This window comes from Psittacula echo (assembly GCF_963264785.1).
Source record: "Psittacula echo genome assembly, chromosome: 7".
Taxonomy (NCBI): Eukaryota; Metazoa; Chordata; class Aves; order Psittaciformes; family Psittacidae; genus Psittacula; species Psittacula echo.
Window position 1 is genome coordinate 57,565,278 of NC_137740.1, and position 17,267 is coordinate 57,582,544.

Genomic DNA, 17,267 nt, shown 5'->3' on the forward strand with positions numbered 1-17,267 from the left:
TATTGAGGACAAGAAGGCCAATATACGCCCCTGAAGTATATTAGAATAGACCCAAACTAATTGATAAGGAACTCTTACAAGAGCAGATACTTCCTCGGGATGAAATTTGGGATGAAACCCCTCACAGCAGAATGTTGAAAATAAAATATCCCTTCAAAATGAAACTACCTATTCAATACTTGAGTTCCTTTTACCAGAAACAAATAAAAGCTTATTTTAGCTGCAGGTTTGTTCCTTCTCATTTTGCTGTGATTCTGCTGATAGCAACTGCACAATGAAGAGAAGGAATGCACATACTCAGTGATTCCATTTTCATCAGGTATCTCAGCAGTACAGTTTGCTTCTCCTAAACAATTAACTGGAAACAAAGCACAGATTTCTGTATCAACCTCTCCTCTCGACTTTCTGTACTCATTTTTCTCCTTCCTATCTACAGCCATCTTTTCCACCCATCTCCCTTCACCTCATTCCCCTGCATCTTCCAGTAGTTCCTTCATTTTTATATTTTTGTAGCCAGAACTACATCTCTGTTTTTCTCCTATACAATTCAGAGATCCTCATGTTCAACATACTCTGTTGCTTCACTGCTACTTTTCTCCCTTCCAATACTCCCTGTCAGAATCAGGAGCCAGCTCTATACTTTTTCAGAGGTACTACTCCTCACGGAGAGGATTAGATTGAATTTGTATTGCTTCTTTTGTAAAGCACTCATCAATTCATGATCGACACCACCATTTTAGTATTTCCATTCAGGGACTGGAAATCATTTGTGCCCTATTCAAGTTTTGTGTGCTGAATGCAAGAATTAATTTATAGAACAGATTAAGCATGCACAGGGATAAGGAAAAAAAAAAAGCTATGAAGTGATCGTGCACCAATAAACATTCTTCAGATTATGTATTAAAAAGTAATTGTGGCCATACAGACCTAAGCCAAATCAATAGTAAAAGTAACTCTAGCCAATAATTTTCCTCTGAAAATACAGACCAAAATGCCCCAAACAATCCTGATTTAGCCTATTCACTGCTGTCAAGACCATAAATCGTTATAAATATAGATAATTCCAGAAGATAAATGGAAAGACACAGGTCCCAATTCTAATCTTAGATACTAAACTTTCATCATTCCCTACACACCAGAGCTATTAAAATTGGGAACCCTGTATGCATGAGAGACATCTTCACTTGTATGACCACTTCCTTCTAAACAATGAAACTGAGATCAGAATTGGGTTTATGTACGTACAGCACGACATACAGGCAGATCACACTCAGCAACTGAAGCATATCTGAAATATTAATGAAGGATGCCCATGTATCATTACAGTACTCTCCCAGAATTTACTTCACTTGCCCAAGTGAATACCAACCTGCTTGGGTTGGTATTAATATCCTCTGTAGCACCACCAATACTGAGCTCCTGTAGATCACTGCACAGCAAATACGTGGCCTCACATTCTTTCTGAACCTTAACTGTGCTGTGAACAAAAGTTATCTGAGATGGCTGAGGTTTTTGATAATTTTGTACAGAAAACTTTATGGAAATAAGATCATATAAAAATGCCTCCCTCTCCCGTTCACTCAGGTAAGTAGCACACGTAGAGATATTAATGGGTGGCAGATGAAACCATTACTATGAAATAAAATCTTGCTTTAAAAAACCTAAATTATCAGTTTTGCCTTTTATGGTGGAAAAAAAATCACAAGTATATATGTGGAGTATATTCTGATATGTAACCCTGTATCTCTTATCTGTCTGTACCTTATACCTCCTTTTGAGATTTCTTTTTGTCTAATATTTACTCTTACTCCTGAAGTATGATAAAGCATCTTCTGAATCATAAGCTTTAAGTATTATTTTTTTATTTAATGCTTTTTATCCTTTCACCTCTACAAGAAAAGATTCTGAAGCTCCTGAAAGGGCTTATGTATTAAATGTTTCCTGATGACGACTAAACATGTCTGAGGGGTGTGAAGACAGGATGCACTTAGTGTGAGAAATCACATTTACCCTGTAGCTGTCATACCAGTATCACAGCTAAAAGCATAGTTAATTTACTATCAGAGAAAAGGCAATTCTCTGGGGCAGCCAACTATCAGAATCAATCTAAGAGAGCATCAAACAGTGTGGGGCTGTGTGCCCCTCTGAATGCACAACAAGCATACACCCACTATGTCTTGATGCACAAGAGTTGTTAATTTCTATGTAGCATTCCCACTGCTGATGAGGTTAAGTAGACACATTACTGACTGTACAAGTTAATCATGTAATCTCAATTTAGAGCACTGAAACAATTACAAAAAAGCAGTACTTGCATTCCTTCTTGTTTGCATTCTGATTTCAAATTACGGGTGTGAATTTAAGACACCATTAATACATAAAGGCTTAATACTCTGTTACTGTAGACATGATCTTAATTCCCAATGCATACACAAACATACTGCTTCGATAATTCAATGTAGTGAAGTTTTCATTTAGTTTTCTGAGCTGACAAAGTAGCCACCTGTACTGAAATATGGAAATAATAAAAAACATTTCTTTTTAAGTTTCTACAGACTACTCTATTTCACAATGTAACTGTCAAATACCTCGTGTGCCTTCAGCTCAGACAGACACTCTACAACTGACTATGCACCACTTATCTGTCCCATTAGACTACTTCTAATAAATAATTATTGTAAGATGCTCTTAAACTGTAAGTACAGCAAAAATGTTAGCAGAGGTATCATGAAACTAGAATTGAAGCTTAGAAGCACCAACTCCACAACTTGGAACTCAGACATTTTTAGCAGAACCTGATACATTTGGTGTGCGAGTTTCAGGAAATACCGAATTGCGGATATTTTCTTTCCGATTTTCAAGCAAATGTTGCTTCATGTGGGAATTAAAGCAGGACTAAGCCTGGAATCTACACAGTTTTAAAGGATAAAGGTTTTTGTGGCGATGAGTCTAAGATACTTTAGTCCATGTTTATCAATAACTGATTCATTGTCTTGAAGAATTGCAGAAGGCTTTCAAATGCTGAAAAGATGACTAGTCACCCAGCTGTCAAGGTCATGAGGAAAAAGAAATCTAAGCAACCTTTGAGCAACCTGGTCTAGTGGAAGGTGTCCCTGCCTCTGTCATTGGGGTTGGAACTGGATGAGTTACCTTAAAGGTCCCTTCCAACCCAAACCATTTTGTGATTCTATGAAATCACAGGATTACTTATTTTCCTAAATGTTTATGAAAAGCTTTGTGGTGAACACTTAAACAGACTTTATGCTTTTCCTGAAAACTTTCAAGGAAGCAATTAAAAGGCTTTGCATAAAACCTTTTCTTGTAAGACTCTACCAAGCTAAATGTGTTTCCGTAAGTCTAAGGCATTGCTATGTGCAACATAAAATGGAAAGGTGGGTGAGAAAGGCAGGGCTGTGTTTTAATTAGCTGGTGATTAATGTCAGTGCATTTATTTCTTGACTGATTCTTGATGCCTGATTTCTAAACAAAACCAAACTGCTTAACATGTATGAAAATTGCCATTGAAATTTCAAATTAGAATGGCTTTTATATGTGAAAATACATATTATTATATGTAAGCATGTTAATGGTTTAATGAAGACCACTGAAACTGCTTAAATACTTACAGATAAAGCCATAGGTAAATTGTATAACAGCTCAGGGCTGTGTGTTTCTGAAATCAAACCACAATCAAGTCCACCTGAACTAGAAAGTGACAGCCAAGGAAGGGAAGAACAGTACTGCAAGGAATCTTGGTATGACATTTGGAAAGGTCTGAATTTCCTTCCTTTTTGAAGGAAACTGGGCATTTCCTGCTACCTTTGCATACAAAGTAGTGTGGTATTCTACTGCACATACACACGAGTTAGACTAATAAAATCATTTTCTGTTTAAACTGTAATACACTTAACTGTGATCCTAATTCTTAATCTATTTACTTTAGCTGAGCACTGGGCAAAAAAGTTACTACAAGAATCTTCATTAAATCAGCCACATTCAGTTAAATATTCAGAACACAGAAAATTAAGTCTGAATTTGAAACCAGGGTCTCTGTGCTGGCTATGGAGCATTATGGCAAACTGTTACTTGGGAGTGCATCCAAATCCGTTGATGTCAGCAGAGATGCCTCAGTGACAGACAGCAGGCTTGAGGCCACTTACACAGACTAGAAAAATGCCATGCAGGCTGTGTATCTAATTACAACAGCAACAGTAAATTGCTCTGAACAAGTCTGAGTCCACAGGTTAATTGAAGTAAACAAATTGAAAGGGAAAAGGCTGAGTTTGTAATAAACAATCACTGAAAGATCGGAAAATAACTTAGCAAGAGCCTGAACCCTGACTAACTGCTTGAAAAAAACACACTGAAATTCTTCAGTGTCTTGAATACCATTAATTGTCCATTTGGGAGCACACAAGTGCAGGGCCTGGAATAATCTGTGCACTACCCACCTGCAGCTTACCATCTCTTTTTGAGCAGCTATGAGTAAATTAGAAATAGGAATTGACCTGACTGCTGTGAGGATACTTTCAGACTTGGAAGGCATGCTGCAGTATCAAAGTAGAACTTCCTGCAACAGGTACGATGTTTCTTTCTGGAACTTTATTTCCTGATGTTGAATTTTTATGACTAGTATTTATGCAAATACTAAGAAAAAATAGTAAAACTAATAAAAATATTACAACTATCAATAATAATACTGAAGCATGTCAGTTATCCTGAAATTATGATTCAATAAAGTTGCAATTTTTGAAATTAAAGTTGCGCTTAGAAACTTAGTTTCATTGGAAAACAGTTTCTGCTCGTGGAAAATTCAAGTGAGGATCTTGCTTTTGCCTGCCTAGGAAGCTTCTGAAGATTCATTTCCAGCTTACAAAGAATATGTGACTCTAAGGTAACAAATGCTTTCAAGCCATGAAATTATTCATAAGGATTTCCATTTTCTAGCCAGCACTGTACTATAAATGGATTCACAATTATTTGTAACATAATCAGAGCTGAAAAGCTGGCTAATGTTAAATCCTGGCTCTGTCATGCTCTAGCAAAGCTCACGGATCTAAGCACAACTTGGAGAATTCATTCCTAATTAGAGGCACTGAATTAAAAACGTGCAGAGTTATCCTGACCTTAGTGAAAAGCTGCTGATGTTCCCTTTACTCTTACAGAGCACGTATTTGTTTGGTAAGAAAGCAAAGGTTTCAGTTCTCAGCCAGTGCAGCAGCAGCTGCACTGAGAACAAGGCCATTTTATACCAGTGGAGGTATTGGATTATAAGCTTTGCAGATATTTAATACAGCCCTCAGGAATTTTGCACCTTCTCCAGCAAATAAGCCCACTAATATTATTATAGCTCAATACAGCCAATAGATATCAATTCTCCTGAAAGTTTTTAAATCCGTATCTTAAGACAATATCTTGAAAAAGTAAAGCTCCTTGTGAAAAATGCAACTGATCTTTTGTTAAGATCATTTAACTCATACATTTAATTTACCTACCAGAGTCATTCCCAATACATCCCAATAGTTCTGTATATAAGAACACTGGTTTTGATGACCTAGGGAGTTGGTATAGTGAGAACTGAAATCCATACTATAAATGTCTCCTACAGTCTTCAGTGTGGAGCTGTTTATATGGTCACTTTCACATGACAGATTACTGACATAAGTTTCATTAAACCATTAGCACCCATAATAATACAATTAAAAATACCAGGCATTAATTAGAGAGGTCACACATGACAGGGCTCGAAGGAATTTTATGAGGCCATATAAAGTCCACATCTCTCTGCCAAGGTTGAACCAAGTACATCCACTACAATCTGGATAATAAATATAAGAAAATAAAATTTAATGGCTAAAACCAGGAAGATGAATAGTTCCAGTTTAATGCATATTTCAGTAGCAAAGAATTCGATTTCTTCAGTTTAATAGTCTAGTATCAAATTTGGTTTATGGACAACACCACAATAGGAAGATTTCCATTCAGTCTGCTAAGTGTGGCAGACTGAGTTCACTGGGATCTGACCAAAATGTGATCTACCATTTTATTTCATTTGCCAGAATTCTCAGAATGTGTCTTCTCAAACCAGCCCCTGCTCTTGACTTGCGCAGGTAACTCTCTCTTGCCATGAATTCTGCTTTGGATACTGGCTAGGTAAGGTTTCCCTGTAAGACCATGCTATTTCCCACTGTCTACCTACCCTGTGTTCCATAAGAAGAGACTCCATTAACCTCAGAGAAAGGTACACAGTCACCAACCTGGCAGTATAACCACCCGCATGCAGCATGTGATGAAACTTAAGGAAACTCTTACATGTCATATCCAGCATTCCCAGAGCATAATGAAAAAAAATCCTGGAATGAGGACTTGTTTCCCTTGTCTTGTTGGATGCAAGAAAATAACTACATAAGAAAATGAGGTACCTGGCTTTCAAATAAGAAGCTTTCTCTGTAAAGTGTATTCAGTGTTGCATTGTGACAACACTGCAGTGAAGTGTGAGAGTTTGCAAACTAACTTGTGAGCTTCTTTTGTAGCCTTGAAACTCGTAACATGTAATACTTATTTTCACAACAGGTTTCAAGAACATGGATGGCTTAATTACAGCTTTAAATAATGAAATTCCTTAATCATACTGACAGATAAAGCATCTGAAAGCCCTAATTATGTACTGTAGCTGCAGCATGCCTTTGTGCTGTCATGCTGTAACTTCAGTCTGTCTCAGTAAATTAGATCCGTAGTTTGGTCATGACAAAATAATTCTATTATAATCCACCTCTCTTCTTGCTAAATGGCATCAAGCAAACAAACAAGTTCAGTAACTACAGCTACACAGCACCCTGTTTGTTTCGTAACTGTGTAACAAAAAAGCTGCTCAGTTTTGCATTTTTACTTAATTGTTCATCACATGCTTATACATACGCATTTCTAGGCTTCGCTACTGACAAGAGACTATCCAGATGTGGAAAGTAAATCAATGGAAAAATAACACCGTAGTTAGTTTCTGAACTGTGGGCATCCAGAAACCATGGCTCCAAGGCTGCAATAAACAGCTCATGTGCACAGATAAATGAATTTGTATTTATTTATAACACATACTATTTATCTCCTAACCTGCAATCTCACCCAATTAACAGATCCTGCTCTGCAGCAATGTTTTCAGAACAGTTTATGCATGTTTTGTACAGACTCTGGTGGTATAACTGGTAAATCAGGGACAGTGTAAAATACAAATATTAAAATTAGCCAATAAATAAGAAAATAAATGTGACAATACACATTTGCATATGTAGTTTGATTGGGAATTTCTGTGCCAGGCTTTATATTTCTAGATTTTCAAGAGTACCGTATAAACAAAGCAAGTTAGCAGACACTTCACTCCAGCTTATGTGTCTTAATAACTCCATATCAAGATAGTCTCTTGTATGAAACCGAACTGATTTGGGGGTCTTCCCATAGTATGCTTTAAGAGCATAATACTTCTCATTATTTCATGGTCACTGAAGTTCTACAGAAGCACAGAGCAGTCACTGCATTTCCCACCGGGCTGAACTACAGAAACCAGAAATGCACAAGCCCAGGCCTACTTTTTAGGGAATACTTCAGAACTGGCCCAAAGGCATCTTCTGTATCACAAAGCAAGTTCTTGTCAGCCACTGTGATCTGTCTGTCAGGATTTTGTAATCAGTGGTAATATTGCAGTTGCATTAAAATATATATATAAAAAATTTTTATGTTTAATATATAAAATCTGTTTATGTTTAATATATAAAATCTATATATTAAATAAGCTTCTTTCAATGGAATCTAAGAATTTATCAGCACTGCTGACTCATCCTTGTGCTTGCAAAAGTTGTTTTGAAGCAGGATGTTGAATAAAAATTTGTCAAAATAGCATTTAAAGATGGAAACGGGTAAATAAACTGTGTCAGAATAGACAGGGCTATAATGTAAGACGTGGGGTGCTGTGGATGCTGCCAAAAACTTTTTAAATCCTGGAATTATTTCATCTCTCTTGCAGGATTAGCATGATTCATTTATCATTTATCACTTCCTGGCTCTGTGGGAAAACACCTAACTTACTGCTTTCTGTGATTTTATTAAAGATGAATGCATAAAGCAGTGGAGGTCTGCATATCAATTTGTAAATTAAGTGATGAAGAGTGTTAAGAAACTATTTTTGAGCTTTGAGTAAAAATGAACAACTGAACTCCATCATAAAAAAAGATTAACTTTCAATAGGGCATCATGTTGGAAACTATGTGATTTGCCAAGCCTGATGAGGTCTTTATCCAGATGTGAAATTCAGCGCACAGAGATGATGGAAGCTTGCACCACCCTATCTCCCTCCATGAACCCTTAACCCTGAGACTTTCCATAAATATTCACTCATTTTCTTCCCCTCTGAGCCTCTCAAGAAGAAGGCCACCTGAGGCTTTCATAATATATTTGTCTTCTCAAAAACTAGGTTCACACAACCAACCAATGTCTAAAAATCCAGCACATAAGAACGCTTTCATTGATAGACACTGTAATTAAATGGAAAAAGCTAATTTAACTAAGAAAAGCTCCAGATACCTTATCCCTTTCATTTTGCCCGTTACCATATAATACGCATTTCTCCAAAAGTCAGTTTCTGGTCTATCATGAACAGTAGCTTATTTTAAACAGTAAATGGGAAGGAAAGGACTTCCTGGACAAGACTGCTTTCTGCAGGCAGAAAACCCTATTGTGTGTGGTCAGTGAAGTGGTCAAACGAAAATGGGGGGCCTTGCCTTGATCCTGCAGCATCCATGTGCACACTCTGAGATAGGATGCATCATATTCAGATTTACCTAAGCCTCTTTCTCTACTTCCTATTATGGAAGTTATTGTTTGGGGCTTTTCCACAACAAAAAGCACTGCAGGCTTGTTTTGGATTATTCAAAGCAATTCATCTCAGAAAAGAACCAATAACTTTCTGCATGCTTATCTATTTTTTGCTGACTTAGAATGACTCCGGATCATTCAAGTGCATTTCCTGTTTTTTAGTGGGATCGGTACCAATTTTGCCTCTGGACTGGAAGACTACTTTTACATGATAACATGGGTATAAAACAGAAAATAATCTCCCACTGTGAATAAAAACAAGTATGTTAAAAAACCAAAACGTTCATCCCTGGCTAAGATCCATTCTCCCACTTAAAAAAGTGTTATTCTGCTAATTTAGGGGAAAGAAATCTCTTGGCTTGACTATCCCTAGTATTAGTATGAGAAATGCAATATCCATGATGAAGCGACTGTGAAATACACTGTGCATCGTCCTATTAAATGTTATGTTTTCCACTGTCATCAAAGGCTTGACTACACTGATTCCTATTCAAACTATTATTCTGATTTGGTTCTGTGGAGGCTATAGAAAACAACAGTTACACAAATTGAGGACTGAGTTCTTACTATATTAGCCAGAAATAGGGAATATGCAATAACTTCCAGCAGAAATGAGGATCCAGAGGTTTTTCCTGCACAACACCACCTATTTTACATCTCTAGGGTGAAGTTCTGCCCTTGTTAAAATTAATGAACATTTTCCCACTCATTTCAACAGAACTCCATTTCTAGTATACATAATCTCATGATAAACTGACCTCAGATGCAGTCCTGGTGTACACACGTCAAGGACTTTGAGAAGGCTGAAGGGAAATGTGATCACAATGTGTATTAAGAAGGTCACCAACTCCCAAGTGTCCAAGGGTACTTTTGCACTGTATGGAGCTCAGAAAGCTCAGTCCCCTACCAGACCCCACTCCACAATCATTATTTCCTGTGCGGAAGAGGAGGCTGTACATCCTGATCATTCTTAAAAAACCAATCGCACATCTACAGCACTTCATCTGGTGGTGAAAATCTAGCTCTAGCTTCTTTTCATACTGAGATCTGGAGTAATTTGTAGTTTTGCAAGTTTCTTACCAGCCCATTATTCACATATGTTTAATTTTCACTTTCTCTTAACTTACTCTACCATATAGGCCAGATGGAGCATTCGAGAGAAGGTAAGGAAGTCATTTTTACCGGGTCCCTTCATGACAAAAATTATAACAGTATCACTATGACAATCAGTCATCATGGAAGTCTGGTCACACAACACACAACAAAACTTATTATACTTTAATCTTACATTCTTTATCATCTAGAAAGAGCAGTTGAAAATATACTGTGAAAATCAACTGACAGTATCTGAATGAAGGGAAATTAATGATACGACCTAAACCATCTTTCCTATCTCTAGTTTCCATCACGCAGGTTTCCACAGTAGTCAGGAAGGTTCTCTTTTCAGTGCCCAGCTGCAGCTCAACTTTGCTGAAGTGCTATAATTTGGGAGCATATTTTAGGTTATACAAATGATTAATTGCAGACAATGAAATACACAGTTTAGACCCAAACAACAGAATCAAAACCAGTTAATTTGTCAAGCACTACTCTGGACTACACTTAGTATATGCTCTTGCTGAGATGGCTTTGACAAAATAACTTCTCTCCAGAAACATAAATCAGAGTACAATCAACTGAATCTTAAAATACCTCCAAGGACTTATTCAGTCATCCCTAGCTGAAATCTTTGTCTTTCTCTAGGATTTATATCATGAACAATGAGTGAGTTCCTGTTACCAGGTATCTGGGATTCTACTTAAATATCAGCTGAAGATGTGGGAAGTTGCCCGCTGGTGAAACTCCCCTAGGTTTTTTAAGTTCAGACAGAATCTGTAGACTTGTTTAAGGTATTCTTTATCCCTTGTCAGAGAATGAACACCACTTGTACTTAACTAGTTAGATACACACACTTAACATGTTGTTTTGAAACAATAAACCTTCATACACAATGTATTTCCCAAATCAACAGACCACCGAGAAGTAGACTTCTGAGATAAGCAGCACTTCTGCAAGGAAATAATACTGTCAGAGCAGAAATAGAAAGAGCGTATGTTGCTGACCAATAACATGGATGCAAATCAAAAGCCAGTGCAAGACTAATCATACACAGTATGCTTGGTATGAAAAAATAATAGTTCAGGATGTGTCTTTCTTTTTTTTAAATAAGTAAGAAAAAATATTTCTTCTTTTTAATTTTTTGAAAAGTATGAAAATGATGTGAAGAAATTTGGTAAAAATAAAGTAATTGTAGATGGCAGCAGAGATGAAAAAGTTCTTTCACACAATCAGATACAGCCCCTGTCAATGGAAAATTATCTTTGACTGTGTATTTTCCAGTATTTTGTCAGGGCTAAGTTACAGGAGTTACACACAAATTTCATTTTTGGAGAGGACATTGGTCCTTTCTCATTGCAGGGATATAGAAGTTGACTGCATTCAAAATAGTTTACATAAAATTTGTATTATCATTAATTTGGATGCTTATTATAGACGTTAGAAATACAAACCCATCTTCAGCACTCAGAACACCATTAACCGAGGTGACAGAATCTTCGATAGTGTTTAATGTAAATTTACCCCTTTCTAGACACTGCAAGATTTCAGATCAAGGACAGCAGAAACTGATTCCAAACTGGTTAATGGAAATTAAAAGCAAGTGCTATGATCATCACATAATTTCTTACCACATTCATCTGATAATCATGACAAAGATGATCTTTTTATATCCATTTTGAAGGTGAATTAGGAAAGTAACCATTCCTATAGCTATGTCTTTAATACTATAGTGTGAACTCAAAGGTATGAAGCAGCTTGCTTTGAGAAAATACTACTTTGCTGATGTCTGTCTTCTTTCATCCAAACGATCTTTATCCTGCTTAGAATTAATAAATCTATGAAAGGCAACTCTTATCTCTTTAATAATAATTTCCTTGAAATATACAGTTCATAATAGGAAGAAATTACATACAGCACAGCACATGAAAGTAAAAGTCTGCAGATTAGATTTACAATATATTCCAAATGCCTTTGTGTGTGTCAGCATACTCTTTATTGAAAAGGTTTCCATCTCTTCCACTGTGCTGATAAAGTAGATTTTTTTTTAATGATAAATGAAGAACTTTTAGGGAGCTATATGCAATGTTGTGTCTCTATTGCCAAAGGATATAAACTTCTACTTACTTTTTAAATGACTTCATTAAAAAAGCTACTGTATAAAATGACTCAACCAAGTCTTCTTCCTTCTCTCTTTTTATGTGGATCCCAATTAGAGTCACAACACTTACAAGTTGCCACGTAATTGCAATAGACTTCCGATTTCCCCAAGCAGTTATGCTAGCATTTGTGTTGTTCTCTGTCATTTCTAAAGGGGGTGAAGAGAAGGATGGATACAGAAAAGAGAAAACCACAGGTACCTGATCCAGTTTCCAGTGGAACTCCGCAGGACGGAAGGTGTCAGCCTGATCAAAGTCTTTGCGCAACAGGAACACCAATCGGCAGTTGTGCACATACAGGGCATAGTGATGCCGGTTCATCTCTGAAACATAAGATGGTGATAAGCTGGTGATCTGAATTACCACAAACACTTTTGTTTAGGTGAATGTGTCTGAAAGCAATATGCACCTGAGAGAAAAACCCCAACCAAATAAAAAAACCCCAAAGAATCGACTTTTCTCAATATCATGGATCATTCTCAGGGAAGCCACACATTGTAAGCATCTTCCTCAATTACACTGTATTAGTTTTGCTTATGGAAGCACTGTATTAAAACTAACAAAATTCAAATCAATATTTCATCTAACAAATTTCAATGCAGAATTAGAACTGGTTTTCTGAATCTAAATAATAAAATTAAACACAATTTAATTATTTTATCCACTATTCCTATCAAACCTATAAATGTGTTCACAGAGATTACCCAAGAAGAGAACCAGAGCTTGAAACCTGGGTAGGTATCAGTCCCCTCAATAAGCTATCAAGTCAGCAATGCTTCCAGTGGCACCAACTGATTTCAGTAACTTTTTTTCAGACCAAATTAAATGAGCAATGGTAACAATCCACAATCTTCATTATGGCCTTTGCCTAACAATTTTTCAATACACAGACTGACCTGTCTTGTCAGAGTTGCAGAGAATAGTCTCTTTCTCAGCTCTTAATCCTGGACTAGGTCCATGTTTCATCCACAGAGTAATGGTGAATTGATCAGTTAAATTCTTCGGGACTATTCCATCTGGGATTTTGGCTCCTTGCTTTCCATCAAATTTAAAAATCATGTCATTATTATCCATGAGAAGCCCAGCTGTCCAGTTAGTTGTTGCACTGGGAGATGGTAATAGGTCAATGGCACCTGAGGAAGCTCCTGCAAATGATATATAATGAATAACATGATGAGAGACTAATGAAAAAGCAGTGAAGATAAATTTAATATTGGCTAGGGTTCTGATTCACACTCTTCAGGTTATTTTTACTACTCCAATGGTCCTACTAGCTTCGCTGTTATACCCCTCACACATTGTAGAATACTGACCACAATAAGCCAGTAAAAAGTTCTTTAGACTAAACGTATTGCACAGAAAACTATCCAAGATACTTTAACATTTTCTTTCTTGAAACTTCTCATTATTTTCTAAAATTCATTAAGGACATTTCTTCAGTTGTTTCAAGAATTGCTAAGACTAAACCTAAATTCTCTAAATCCACCTGGGAAGCTTTACATCTTCTCTCCCTGACAGGATGCAGATACATGGTCTGTGGGGATGACTGTTGCAAAATACAGTACAGTGGGGATAAATGCAGAACAAGTCACATAATGTCCAGTAGACAGCCATGGATATTCACAATAATGGTGGTATGTATGTCAATACATACAGAGTATTCACCCTAAAACAGATAATAGCACTTTAACGCTGGCTTCTGGCAAATACATGAGGGTTGTAACTTCATGTGTAACTTCAAGCGGTACTCAAAATTCAGATTAGCCCCCCTGCATCCCAAAAGTAAACCATTAACAACGTGGTCTCCAGCTACATGGTACTTTTTGTTAGAGTTAATTGAGGCAAAAAATCCCCAACACCCAGAAATGGAAACACTGCGGTGCCAAGCTCTGATAGAACAACACAATTCTTTACAGCTCTGCCTTTTCTTACAGCTTAACAATTGCTAGACACTTTTAAAAATACTTAATGAGCTACCCAGTGCCTTTACTTAGCTTGTGACAGATAGCATTTACCAGAAAGTATGCTTCCCAAAGCACCAAACCCCCCTTGTATTCTTGTTGATGCTTCGTCAATTGAAAATATAGAGAACAAACCGCAACCAGTAAGGTATCTTGCCCTCCTTCAGCATCCAAGAAGAGAAACAAGATCCCAATGCTCTGCAGGAGTGCAGAATTTTAAGACCAGAATGTGTGGAACTGTATTCTATGGATTTTTTTAAAAGTATTACAGTTAAGATGACATTTCTATCATTAACTTAATTTCTTAAGACAATTCTCAAAAATTTATTACTGTAAAATGAGGTTATTTTGAAGGGACAGTAATAGCAAGCCTAACACCTGTATGTTTAGAATCCGAGCACAAAGTATATTACATAAATTGCCATTCTGGATAATACACCACGCTGCATTGCTTAATACACAGATGTTATGAACAGGAATACATCAAACTCAGTTTATCCAGATGGTACCATTTGGGATAAACTTACTGGTTTTTTTTTTTTAAATTCAACCCATTAAAAAATTATTTTGTGTTGATTTTATGGCCATTTTTTAAACTTACAAGGAACAGAAACTGCTCGCACCATGGTGTATATCAAAGGAAATATGCTTTTAAATGGGCACATGCTTATATTAGGTAAACTATGGGCTCAATGAAGAAGCTTCATCCCGCCCTCATTCTATGTACTCTGGGCATAAAAATTTGGGAAGATTTATTTTCCCACTAGAATAAGCCTGTGGGAAAACTCCAAAATGGAAGTCTCATATTGCTGCTTAAACTCTGATTCAACAAGATGCTTAACTACCTTATGTTCTCAACTTAAGGTCAAGCTTGTGTAAAAGCATTTGGGTAATGAGTACCAAGCTCAACAGGTTATCCTTTATCTGCTCATACTTTTTTTGAGATTTATGGGTTACTTTGGAACTTGCATGTATCCTGCCCTGAGAACAAACACTGGATTATGTGCTGGAGAGATTTAGCTGGAAGAAACCACAGTTTCAATCCTAATAAATTCAACCAGCATCCCAAGCTCTTCTCTCCACCTTTCCTGTTTGTGCTGCACACTTTGTGCCAGGATAAGCACATACTGATGCTGCTTGCTTAACTGGACCAGACTGTTGGCTCAGCTGTAAGCTAACCATCCAAATAAAGCTGAACCCAAATTAGTACTTTTCAATCAGATCAAGAACTTCCTCTGAATGTCCTACAAAGCTACACAAACATGGGTAAAGGAGAGAGACCAGGAACTACCCTCATAGCTGTAAGCACAGCCTTAAAACTGATACTCAGTGTTTCCATATTTCAGTTTCTCGTCTGCTATCAGCCTGTAAAAATTAATTTTAATGCACTGTCCTTGGCATCTGAATTGTCTACGGCTCCAACAGATAAATGAAGAAATGAGCACAGGATTTATAAGCTGGGTCCTTATTTACAGAGAGACCATCTTGCATTTTATATAGCATAAATGAATACTCATCTGTGATCCCTTAGTTCTATTCTCTCTGCAATTGCAGCTTTATTGGTAGAGAAAAAATGCGTCACAGTTTTTTTCTTCCTTTTCAAAGATCTTTTTTCATTCAACCATTAGATACAATAAGGTGATTTCTGGGAGAAAACTGATTTCCAGAAATAACTTTTTTTCCTAAGAGTTCTCTCTGCATTAAGGATGGCAATAAATACTAAACACCAAAGTGTAAGCCAGTCCAAATCCACGTCTGATGTAAAGTTCACTGTCATTTACAACTTGTTTATCAAATTCCTATTACGAGGTTCTATCCTACCTGCTTTTCTCTATGAAGATATGAAAACCATGTACAAAAAAATACTCTTTCAGCAGTGAGAATTCCCCCCCATTTAAATGTTCTTTTTACATTCTATCTATTCTCTCAGGTGCTTTACATCCTGTTCCTTCACAGATGTGCTGAGTAAAAACTGGAAGCTCAGCAATAACATTAGACAGTACATCTGTCCATCTGCTTAAAGGCTACGTGCAACTTCCACAATGGCATTGACAGACATCCTAAAATGTTTTTGATCCTTCTGCTTTTCACCAGCTTAGGCCTAAAACAGAGTGTAGACGATGAATTAAGATCGGGCTAGTATTGGGAAAAAACTAGTTTATTCAGGAGAAACAGAGAAAGACTTGAAATAGCCTTTTTTATTAGTGAAGTGTCAGCAGGTAAGGTAGTCAAGCCACACTCTACAAAGTGAACCCCTCAGATTTTGCACAATCTTCCTCAACTAAGGAATTTTATACCAGCAGAAGGTACCTACTTTCATCCCTACACTTCAAATTATAATATTGTCAGATATAGTTGTTATTAGAGTTTTATGTCAATGTAATCGTTTGGTGGTTTTGATCTTGCACATAGTGATCTGCTCTAAATGATTGTGCTATTTGCAGTTCAAGTCTGTATCAGGCACAAAGCAATGTTCCTTTTGCTGCCAATACAGGTTCTTACAGGAGGCAAAATACATGACTTCACCTATTAACATACTTATTTTATTAAAATGCTAGTATTTTATGAAATCAAGCCCCAGCCTTGACATGATAAAGATGAATACTGCTGGCAGATGGGCATTCTCCTCCTTCTCTAGGATCTCAGTCAGCTGGCTAAAGACAGGATTAAAATGACAATTGTCTCTGTCATCTTAACTAAGCAATTTTAAAGTTGAAAATATTCCAATTCTATTAGGCAGCTACTCCTGCCACTCACCATTACCTCACTTTCCCAATCTCCACAGGTAATTGGCAATAGTAACTGCAAACTATTTTTCCCTGGGAATTGGCTCTCTGTTTTTAACAATTTAGTAACATTGGCTGAAAATGTTAATTTACAAAATTCTTTCTTAGAGATTAGTGCATTGATCCTAACGTATCTACAATATGGTTGTGTGGTTATCAAAGCAAATGCAAGCCATACACCTAAGTACCCCAGATAAAAATCCATGCATTTAAAGGCAAAAGAAGAACTGAACATTTGCTACTGTAGCTCAGACAGGATGATCAAGGTAAAGAGACATTTTGGAGGAGATGAGAATCAATGTTCCAAACCATCAGGGCTTCAGATAAGGACTCTAAGATGACAAGATTTTAGGAAAGGAGAGACAGGAGATCTCAAAAGGCACAAGATGAATGGCTTCACA

General features: G+C 36.8%; 1 protein-coding gene across 2 annotated transcripts in view; it reads right to left on the reverse strand.

Annotated features, from left to right (window-relative positions):
• The window catches only part of CLSTN2 (calsyntenin 2), a gene marked incomplete at both ends in the record, with an annotated part of 315,955 nt that overhangs the window by 41,827 nt on the left and 256,861 nt on the right, over positions 1-17,267 (reverse strand). For both annotated transcript variants that reach the window (XM_080622918.1, XM_080622917.1), the window contains 2 exons: positions 12,321-12,442; positions 13,016-13,264. In XM_080622918.1, coding sequence (XP_080479044.1) covers positions 12,321-12,442; positions 13,016-13,264 — 371 coding nt within the window. The remainder of the gene's footprint in view (positions 1-12,320; positions 12,443-13,015; positions 13,265-17,267) is intronic.